The sequence below is a fragment of the Rhamphochromis sp. 'chilingali' genome, assembly GCF_963969265.1.
Source record: "Rhamphochromis sp. 'chilingali' genome assembly, chromosome: 15".
In the NCBI taxonomy this organism is placed as follows: Eukaryota; Metazoa; Chordata; class Actinopteri; order Cichliformes; family Cichlidae; genus Rhamphochromis; species Rhamphochromis sp. 'chilingali'.
In genome coordinates this window covers 94,295-105,802 of record NC_137942.1, presented here as the reverse complement: position 1 = coordinate 105,802, position 11,508 = coordinate 94,295, and the positions used below count along the sequence as shown (strand labels likewise).

Here is an 11,508-nt window from a genome sequence, read left to right as displayed (position 1 = left end):
TTCGCATACCGCCGGAACAGGAGCACAGAGGATGCAGTCTCCATCGCAATGCACTCTGTCCTCTCACACCTGGACAACAACAACACCTACGCCAGAATGCTGTTTATAGACTTCAGTTCAGCATTCAATACAATCCACCCCTCACAACTCATCAGGAAACTGACAGACCTGGGTATCAGTTCCCTCATCTGCAAATGGTTACTGGACTTCCTGACCAACCGCCCCCAACATGTCCGGCTGGATAACCGCTGCTCATCTAACATCACAATGAACACCACAAGGCTGTGTGATGAGCCCTTTCCTCTACTCCCTCTTCACCCACGACTGCAGACCTGCTGATGGTTCCAACACCATCATTAAGTTTGCAGATGACACCACGGTGATTGGCCTCATCAGTGACAACGATGAGGCCGCCTACAGGGAGGAGGTGGATCGTCTGGCTGAGTGGTGCGACAGAAACAACCTGCTGCTTAACACCGAGAAGACCAAGGAGCTCATCGTGGACTACAGGAGGAATGCTGACCCACATCCACCCATCCACATTAAGGGGACGGCTGTGGAGCGTGTGAGCAGCTTCAAGTTCCTGGGAGTCCACATCTCCGAGGATCTCACCTGGACGACCAACTGCTCCAAGCTGGTCAAGAAGGCTCACCAGCGCCTCTTCTTCTTGAGGACTCTGAGGAAGAACCACCTGTCCTCAGACATCCTGGTGAACTTCTATCGCTGCACCATCGAGAGCATCCTGACCAACTGTATAACAGTCTGGTACGGGAACTGCTCTGCCTCGGACCGGAAGGCGTTGCAGAGGGTCGTGAAAACTGCCCAGCGCATCGCCGGAGCACCACTTCCTGCCATAAAAGACATCTACAGGAAGCGGTGTCTGAAAAGGGCTGGGAAAATCATCAAAGACCCCAGTCACCCATCACATGGACTCTTCACCCTCCTGCCCTCTGGGAGGCGCCACAGGAGCCTCCGGACTAAGACCACCAGGTACCAGAACAGCTTCTTCCCCACAGCTGTCAGACTCCTGAACTCTGCCTCCTGACATCTGACCCACGTTAAACTCATGGACTGAACATACACACACCCACAATGGACAACTGTACCCTCAAACACACAATAATAACATGGACTGAACCACCACTCACAACCACTAGCACTTTATATAGCCTCTGTAGAAACTATCTACACCCTCACTTATCTTAACTGCACTACTGTATAGCTCTGTGTAAATAATCATTCTGTACATTCGATAATCTTTAATCCTACAACTGTTTACAACTTGCATAGTTCCCATTTCTGTATAGCTGTATATCCCAGATTCTGTAAAGTTATTTATTTCATATTCTGTATAGTTTTTCATATTTATATCCTGTTCATATCCTGTACATAGCTTGTACTCACTACAGCCTGTACATACTTATAGTTATAGAATATTCACAACATACTTCATACCGTGTACATTATAACATACCATAATAGACCCATTTCTGTAATATACTCACATATCTATATTATTGCTAATATATATTGTAATATATCTATATCACTAAAGCACTTCTGGATGGATGCAAACTGCATTTCGTTGCCCTGTACCTGTGCATGTGCAATGACAATAAAGTTGAATTCTATTCTATTCTATTCTAAAGTATACATTATTATTATTACTATATAACTTTGATTTTGTCAGTATTTATCATTTCTAGTCTTTTGGTTTTATTGCTGGTGTTCTTAATATTCTGGTTTTTGTCTGTTCCATGGTTGCTTGGTCTCCCCTGTCAGTTGTGTAAATGTATGCTATGTCTTCTAATGATGCTGCCTAAGGGAAGCATGTATAATGTAAACAGAATTGGTCCTAGCACTGAACCCTGTGGAACTCCATAATTAGCCTCAGGGTGTGAAGAGGACTCTCCATTTACATGCACAAACTGGAGTCTATTAGGTAGATATGATACAAACCACTGCAGCACAGTACCTGTAATACCTACAGCATGTTCTAATCGCTCTAATAGGATATTATGGAGTATCGAACGCTGCACTGAGGTCTAGCAGGACAAGCACAGAGATGAGTCCACTGTCAGAGGCCATGAGAAGATAATTTCTAAGCTGAAGTGTTCGAGTCAGTTTTTCTGCCATCGATATGGACCTCAGCTTACGTCAGCGTGTGTTTCTGTGTAAGAAGTCACAGCATAAAGAATAAATCCCCCAAATAAACCAGAAAGAACAGACTACATATAAATGCAACACATTTATTTCACAGAATGACATCATTTCCTGTTCACACCTTGCATCACAGTTATGTCAGAAAAACTTACGATGTCATGATTACCACTGCTATTATTATGCTATTGCTAATGCTAACACATGTAAGCAGAGTTTGCTAACATGAGGGCGGGGCTACAGAGCAAGTATCAGTATCAATATCAGGTGGAGTTACAGAGTGCAGTTTGCTTCCGGAGAGAGTCGACATTTAGCCACCGTCAGGTAGGTCTCCACCTGTAACACAAATGTCATCTTCACCATCATTACATCATTGTCATCATCACAGTGACATCACCATTATCCACTGCCTCACCTTGTGCATGTCCTTCTTGAAGCAAGCTAGCAATTCATAAGTTTGTCTCAGTGATTCGTTGCCTCCCAGACTTTGATAATAGTTTCCGTAAGGAGCGTGCTGGAGGGCGTCGCTGTCAGGATAATTCTCTGCTTCATCCTGATTGGCCTGTAGGGTCAGGTGGTTAGTTGCATTGGTACCATACATGGAGCAATATGTTTGTGGAATTTATCTTCTCACCCTGATCAGCAGCAAGATTCCCGTTTTAAGCTCAGACAGCCTTGGTGAAATCTGGTTCCTCAGAGAGGAACCTCCAGAGAGAGAGCGACTGGGAAACTCCCAGGACTCGACCAGTCGATAGGAGATCGACAGCAGCTTCAGGACCTGTGACCCATCAATAAGCAGACAACAGCTTCAGAAGATTTGCGCATGTGTAGTACTGTGTACTGCTGTGCAGTGTTGCGTAGTACTGTGTAGTTTAATGACCGAGCTGCGCTGCGTCTCGTGTTTGTCAATCGGGCTGATGATGTAATCAGAGTTGCAGAAATCCTGCAGGAAGATCTTGTTGAGCTGACGCTGCTCCTCTGTCTGCAGAGAGCTCTCCTATGACACACAAAAATACACAGGTACATACAAAAATACAAAAAATACACAGGAATACCCATGTTTTATTCCAATGTTAGTTCTGACAGCAAATTTTAATATCGTTTCATAATTCTTAACTGAATATCCTGAGATTATAGCTGACTGTGACTAAAATGTAAAGTGTAAACGTCTGCTGTGTTTTTACCAGTGACAGTTCACAAAGTGTCTCAGTTCCCTTGACATCAAATCTGAAGTGTATCCATATGTCTGTGTGCATCTAAACTCACTGCACACGTTGAATATGCAGAACATTTTGTTGAACACATTTTGAACATAGTTTCTGTCCTGTGCATTACATTTAGTCTTTTTCAGAAAGAAGAAAGATTGTTGATGAAGGTATTGGTGAACTCTTGTCTGTCTGAGCTACTGCAGGCTTACAAAGTCCGAGAAGAGTCTCTGGGCGAGCAGGTGCAGGTGCGTGACTCTGTTGACTGCAATGGAGAACAAACGCTGGCTGTCTGTGATCTGCTGAGAGGAGACGCCCAAACACACGACCGACAGCAGGAGGACGACTGACAGACAGACAGTTTCAGACTTTGTTAAACATCGGTTTACTTTGCATAAAGCAGCGGCCCCTTCTCGTGGTGGAAGCCCAGATGTCTTACCCGAGTCCATGGCTGGCATCAGTTCAGGCTCTGTTTGCGGCTCAGACGATTATGATGTGAGTCGGTGGTTCTGATGTTTTCAGCTCAGAGTTTTTGCTTTTATAGTTGAAAACTAGATGTTTAAATTCATCAGGAGAAATGTGATGCAAGCAAACATGTGTGCCTAAGTCTAATTAACATTAACACCTCAATCATCATATTGATGCTACATGAAAAACACACCGCTGGTGACTAAAGTGCTTTGACATCCAACATGTTTGTTCAGAATCAGAATACTTTATTGATCCCTGGGGGAAATTATTTTTTGTTACAGTGCTCCATTATAAACCAACATTAAGACAAGACAGACAATACACTAAGAATAGTACAATATATACATATATATACATACATACATAAGTCACTCATAAATAAATAGCTGAAAAAGAAAGAAAAAGAAATTAATTAATTAATTAAGTTAATACTTAAAAGGAGATCTAATGTAAAGTTTTTTAAGAACTCCAAAATATTTATATCAAATCAAATTTTTCAGGTGAAAAGATTTTATTCGAGCTTTAATCCACACAGAAGTCACTTCGAACTCCACGTGTTGAGTCTGGCCAGAAATGTTCACACCGACAGTTTGACATTTGTTCAGGTTTTCATGATGACAGACAGTAGTGCTCGCTTTGATGACTCACAATCACCTGTTGTTGACTGAACATTCAGTCATTAAACTAAATTCTGAAATAAAGGTTGACACAATTTAACATTCATGCTTTATCAGTTGGACCTGCAAACACTTTAATGAAACTTACATTAAAGTGTAGCTATTTCATAATTCAAAGTTCCTTCTCCCCATTCTGTTCCTCAGGTGTCATATCACACTGGGCCGAGCCATGGACACATTTACAGGTGAAATCAGTCACATGATGGAGAATCAAGTACACTAGATATAATTAAAACCACAAAGTAAAACTTATGTGTGCTACGTTCAATCCATAGTTCCTGCTGATGCTGATAAGCTTTTGATGTGTACTGGACTAAAGTCTAAAGTCAGCAGTGTTACCATTACAGCAACATGATTGTGTTTAATAATGAGGATAATTCATTGGGAGACCCCCCTCAGATGCCATTGTGATCATGAACGACTCTGTGATGAAGAATTGATCAAATCTGAAAGTTCGAAAGATGTATTTGTCACGGCTGCCGATGGCGAGCCGTGTGGAGTTGGAAGAAGGACCCAAGATGCAGGCAGTGGATGAGATACCGGTGGTTTTATTTACAGAGGTGTAGTGGCAAACAAACAGTGGGGCATAACAAATAACTAAAGACACCTAAACTGGGAGGACTAAAAATAACAGACCTGGGAGCATACGACAACGGGATGAGAAGCAGAGAGACGCAGACCAGGACCAGGTGGAACACAGGGTAACAGACTGACACGGAGTTACACAGACGAACCAGCAACAGGCAGGAGAACACACAGGGCTTAAATACACACACCAGTAATCAGGGGATGAGAGACAGGAGGGCAACACAGCTGGGAGGAATCTGGGCTGACGGGACAGGGGAAACGTAAACTGATCACACTCACATACGACACGGACCTTCACAATAAAACAGGAAACTCAGACACATGGAACCAGACAAGACATTGAACTAAACAGACAGATTCACAAACAGATGGGGTGACACCATAGACAGACAGATACAGACGCAGACTCAGAGGCAGACCGAATATAACACAGAACTTAAACAATCATCATCTAGAAAATGATAACAAACTAAAAGCGCTGGGTCACCGACCCAGGACCATGACAGTATTTAAAACTTGCACAGCGACATCAGCAAACATCAGCCTGCATCGAGGGTGAAGCACTGAAAACTTTCTATAGCACGATTCTGTCTCCATACGGCCTGTGCCTGCTCCCATCATCTCAAAAAAAGAGTAAAGAATAAAAAATCTGCACCAGATAGTAAAACAGTTAAATGTAGACGAGCAATTCGCTCTCTCAGGTGTGGGTTTCTGTCTTACCTGTGGCTTTCCTGCTCTCGTTTTCTCCTCACTTGGCATGCCATCTATAGTCCGGTTTGAGACCCTTCCTAGACGCCTTAACGCCCACTCACATTCTGTGCTATTTGACCTCAGTAAGTCACATAACAGGGTGGGTCTAGGTCTCACAAACTTGGCTGATAGTGACCCACTCCTGTTTTCAAACCTTGGCTCATGTGATTAGATAGGTGATCAATAGTGGGTCAGCGACCCCTTAAGGATTCTCCCAATGGGACTAAAAATTTTGTGAGTCTACACCAGTTGGTCTTTGAACTGAAGAAGCTTCTCGGATGAAACATATTCAAGAACCTTAAAGAAGTCCAGATGCTTTTCTTTCCAAACTCCTTTGATAACCATGACCTGGATGACTGAGAACCTTCACAGAAAGCTTCCTAGGATATTTAAAAGTAGATTCGGAGCCAGATATGCTGCAATAGGTTTAGTTGTCTGTAGGTTTCCCATGCACTGGGTGCATCTTCTGCACCCAGCTTTTTCACTCCTGATGTGTTTAATCATGAGTTATTAATACTCTGGCTCTCTTCCACAGCGTATCTTTGTTCTTTCTTCCTCCTGTGCTTTTGTTCAGCAGCTGCATTGATGGTGGAAGATGATTTGGATCCCAGTGAATGGATATAAAAAGACGTAGAAAGGAGAAAATCTTGTGCAGTCTCCATATGAAATGTGCTTGAAGTTGTAGAAAGTCTTTCTTTAAACTAAGAACCATGTGTGTATTGTAAATGTTTCCTCTAAGCTGCGCACGTGCGCAATTGCGCACTGCTGTCACGGTCTCTGCACACAGAAAATCTGCGATGCCACCTTATCCCATAGTCCAGCCAATGATGGGATTCACATTCGCATATACGCAGCTAATCAACGTGGTTGACAGGCTATGACAGCGTCCTTATGTGCCGACACCGGTGTTTTAGCGAGCAAAGCGGCTGATGTGGAGTGAAGCCACGTTAATGACAACGTGTACAACCATTGGAGATGTGAGCAGGACAGACGGATCAACTGACGGACAAAGTGTGGACTTTATACCAGTTTTTAAATTGTGTTGATCGGCCACGTAAAACCAGAGTTATGATAAAATATCTGCAATGTTTGTTTTTCTTCCTGAATACTGTCGTTGTTTATATTTACTGCGGGAAGAAACGGTAAAAACGGCGTTTTATAAGGAAAACGCTCGAAAGCCTGTGAGCAAAAACAAAACCAAAAAACCCCGCCCTTTCCTATTGGTGGAAAAATGTACCATGTGGACCAATCAAAAAATGATATGGCAACATGACATTTAGTTGTTTAGGAAGGGGGAAGTTTTAGGAGTGACGGCGGTGTTTTGAGATGTGAGAGATTTGCGACGTTTAACGCAAATCTTGCATCAGCAACTCAGCATCACTCTGAGACAGGATGTTTCTAACTTTAGAGATATTATGCAAATTGTCATGGTCCTGGGCCGGGTTGGCCCAGTATTCTAAGTTCTCTTGTATTTTTGTATTCAGTTCCCTGTTTAGGTTCTGTTTCCGGAGTTGCCCTGTTATGTTGTTCCCTGTGTGCTTTCCCTTTGTGACTCTCACCCCCTGTGTGCCCCTCTATGTATTCATGAGCCCTTGTCCCCTTTCGTGTTTTATTCCATGTTTTCCCCAGCCTGTTATGTCTATGTTCTCCCCGTGCTCTCTCCTCCTGTCTGAACCTCTGTGTACTTCCTGTTTGACTCTGCCCGTCTCCCGTCAGTATTATGTTCACCCCGCCCTGTCTCGTTATGGTTATCTGTGTCAGCTGTGTTCCCCGTGTGTTCCCACTTTCCTCGTTAACCCTCTGTGTATTTCTGTCTGCGTCTCCCTCTGTTCGGCGTCGCGTTCTCCCTCATTGCTGTGTGGATTCCCTGTGTCTCCCTACGAGTGTTAGTTTATTGATTCCCAGTTTAGTTGAGTTCTGTATTTCCTATGTTCTGCCTGTCAGCAATAAAGCTGCTTTTGAGTTCATCCCCGTGTTTGTGAATATTGCGATTGGGTCCTCCTCCCGCCTGCCACACAGCCGATCCATGACAGAAGAACGCGACCATGACATGGACCCAGCGATTCACAACCCCTCCGCTGACCTCCGGGAGGATCTGATTTATACAGTGGAGTATCACTGTCAGGAGTGGGTGGCGCTGCCCGAGGGTGAGTACCGGGAGACCGTAGCCGTCCGTCTACAGCGGATGGTGTCCGGACTCCCGTGGCTATTCGGCGCGCTCCGCCCCCACATCCAGGACTTCCTCGTCTCCACTGTAGGCGTCCTCCCGGAGCAGTCGCTCCTGTACGAAGAGCCGGAGGATGTTCAGCCCGGCCTGCTGACGGCCCGGCTCGTCTCCTCCCCCTTCCCGGAGAAAACGGCATCCCCGCCGTCGCCGTTCCCGAGCAGCGGAGCAGTTTTCACCCCTGGGAGAGAGTGACCGTGTGTCACACTCTCAGCCCGAGCCTTCGGATCCCGGACTCCATAACTCATGCACAATCGTGAGTGGCGCTGTTTTTTTTGACACCGGACTTGGATAATTCTGTTCCCTTTTTTTTGGACTCCAGGGACACTATACAGCGAGGCACCTCCGTGCCCGATCATTCACCTGGTGCTCTCGCTGGTAACCCCTGTGTTTTTGAGCCCTCTGATTCAGGAAACGCTCGCAGCATTTCCTTTGGTTTAGCAGATATGACGGTGTCACCCGTGGAGGTAACTGAACCTAAGACTGTTATTTCTCACCAGACTCATCTACACACTGCTACTAGCATTGTAGCCCCGCAGAACTGTGTTACTCCGCCCTTGGACTCTAGGGTTTCCCGGTCAGAGTTCAGCCATACACCGGTAGCATCATTAGCTCTAGATATAACGGTGCATGCTGAGGAGCACAAACCATCAGAGACTATGTGTTCTATAGCTAATGCTCCTCCTAGTGACTGTTTCATGTTCCAGCCTATTTTGTCTTTAGACATTCCTGATATTTCTCAGCCTACTCCTCAACCAGCCACTGCCTTCGCGGCTCCTCAGAGAGTTACTAAGAACAAGACCTGTGTTGCTGAGCCAGCCAACTTAACATCTACGCTTAGCGTTCTGCCTGAGCCAGGTGACACAGAGACTAGTAGCCATTCCTCTGCCATGAACAGTGTAATCTTTAAACCAGCTCTTGTATCTGTGACTCCCAGTGTTGCTCCTTCAGTTTCTCAGGCTGTGGTTTTTTCTGTGCCACAACTTGAAAGTGCTAACTCGGACGCTACCTGTGTAAACCCACCTCCTCTCGTGCCTGCTAGGCAGGAAACTGCTTCTGTTTTTCCTTGTGGACTCCTTGAGACTGTGTATTCAATGCCTGCTAAGGTTAAGAGCCGCAAGGTTTCATCTGCCATACAGAGACTGGCAAAAGATCTTAGTTTGAGCACTGCAGAGCTGTTTGCACAGGTTAACTTTTCTGTTCCCCGGTCATGTCAGTCTAACTCTGTGCGCCGTGCTTTTCAGCCAGGTTTTATGGACTCTATGTGCACTTCGTCTCGGGCTACATCCTGTACGACTGTGTGTAGTGTTGTCTCACATTCAGGTTGTCCAGACGCTGCTTGTGTGAGGTCTCCAGTACCTGTGGCTGCTCCTAGACTCACTCCTTCTAAAACTGCTAATTATGACATGGACAACTTAAGTACAGCAGAGATACTAGAACCAGCCCACCATGAGTCTCTGTTTACTGACACTGTATTTGACTCCAACAACTTAGTTCACCCAGTCACTGTTTCTGTTCCTATGTGTCGCTCTCCACCTCCAGTTCCTACAACCAGGGCAGCGCGGGCCCAGCTTTCCCTTGCACCCGTATCAGCTCCTCGGGTGAGGGTGGCTGAGGTCCAGCTGGTCCCTGCTCCTATCCCCAGCCTGGCAGAGGCTCCGTTCGTCCCGGCACCCGTACCTACCCCTCGGGTGGGGTTGATGGACATTCAGCCGTCACCTCAACCACAAGCGCACCTACCACTACACCTGGCATCCCTGTCCACAACGCAGTCTGTAGCTCAGTCATTAGCACAGTTTCTTGTTTTGTCACCAGTCCAGACTTTGGCACAGTTAGCAGCTCATTTACCCGCTCAGTCATCCGCTCCGTTGTCACCTCAGTTTCTTCCATTGCTTGTTCAGTTCTTAGCTCAGTTAGTAACTTTGTTTCCTGATCAGTCAGTAGTTCAGCAACTCGTCCAGTCACCGCCATCCTCTGCTAGAAGCTCTTGTGAGCTCACTCAGCCAGTTGAGGACAGCGTCGTGCTGACAAAGCTTGGACAGACTGTTAGCCTCAATACTTGAAATGTGCAATTCACTTGTATTTTTATTTTTATTCCTATTTATTCTATTTATCCCCTTCGTATATTTTATTTATATTGTCTCTGTATTTATATATATAAAAAAAAAACACCCAGCACGCCCCTGCGGGCGGTTTATCCTTCAAGCTCGGGTCCTCTACCAGAGGCCTGGGAGCTTGAGGGTCCTGCGCAGTATCTTAGCTGTTCCCAGGACTGCGCTCTTCTGGACAGAGATCTCCGATGTTGTTCCTGGGATCTGCTGGAGCCACTCGCCTAGCTTGGGAGTCACCGCACCTAGTGCTCCGATTACCACGGGGACCACCGTTACCTTCACCCTCCACATCCTCTCGAGCTCTTCTCTGAGCCCTTGGTATTTCTCCAGCTTCTCGTGTTCCTTCTTCCTGATATTGCTGTCATTCGGAACCGCTACATCGATCACTACGGCCGTCTTCTTCTGTTTGTCTACCACCACTATGTCCGGTTGGTTAGCCACCACCATTTTGTCCGTCTGTATCTGGAAGTCCCACAGGATCTTAGCTCGGTCATTCTCCACCACCCTTGGGGGCATCTCCCACTTTGACCTCGGGACTTCCAGGTTATACTCGGCACAGATGTTCCTGTACACTATGCCGGCCACTTGGTTATGGCGTTCCATGTATGCCTTGCCTGCTAGCATCTTGCACCCTGCTGTTATGTGCTGGATTGTCTCTGGGGCATCTTTACACAGCCTGCACCTGGGGTCTTGCCTGGTGTGATAGACCCCAGCCTCTATGGATCTTGTGCTCAGAGCTTGTTCTTGTGCTGCCATGATTAGTGCCTCTGTGCTGTCTTTCAGTCCAGCTTTGTCCAGCCACTGGTAGGATTTCTGGATATCAGCCACCTCCTCTATCTGCCGGTGGTACATACCGTGCAGGGGCCTGTCCTTCCATGATGGTTCCTCATCTCCCTCCTCTTTCTTGGGTTTCTGCTGCCTGAGGTATTCACTGAGCACTCGGTCAGTTGGGGCCATCTTCCTAATGTATTCTTGGATGTTCGTTGTCTCATCCTGGACTGTGGTGCTGACACTCACCAGTCCCCGGCCCCCTTCCTTCCGCTTAGCGTACAGCCTCAGGGTGCTGGATTTGGGGTGAAACCCTCCATGCATGGTAAGGAGCTTTCTTGTCTTTATGTCAGTGGCTTCTATCTCCTCCTTTGGCCAGCCTATTACCCCAGCAGGGTACCTGATCACGGGCAGGGCGTACGTGTTGATGGCCCGGATCTTGTTCTTACCATTCAGCTGACTCCTCAGGACTTGCCTGACCCTCTGCAGGTACTTGGTGGTTGCAGCTTTTCTAGCGGCCTCTTCATGGTTCCCATTCGCCTGTGGGATCCCCA

The 11,508-nt window shown here is 46.3% G+C and overlaps 1 protein-coding gene across 1 annotated transcript; it reads right to left on the bottom strand.

Moving 5' to 3' along the window:
- Positions 1 to 2,433: 2,433 nt before the first annotated feature.
- gh1 (growth hormone 1) lies at positions 2,434 to 3,823 on the bottom strand (the record flags this gene model as incomplete). The annotated part of the gene is made up of 6 exons (XM_080905201.1): positions 2,434 to 2,496; positions 2,576 to 2,722; positions 2,795 to 2,938; positions 3,041 to 3,157; positions 3,578 to 3,711; positions 3,805 to 3,823. 6 exons carry the CDS (start codon positions 3,821 to 3,823, stop codon positions 2,434 to 2,436), a joined length of 624 nt encoding a protein of 207 aa, XP_080761327.1.
- Positions 3,824 to 11,508: the final 7,685 nt, after the last annotated feature.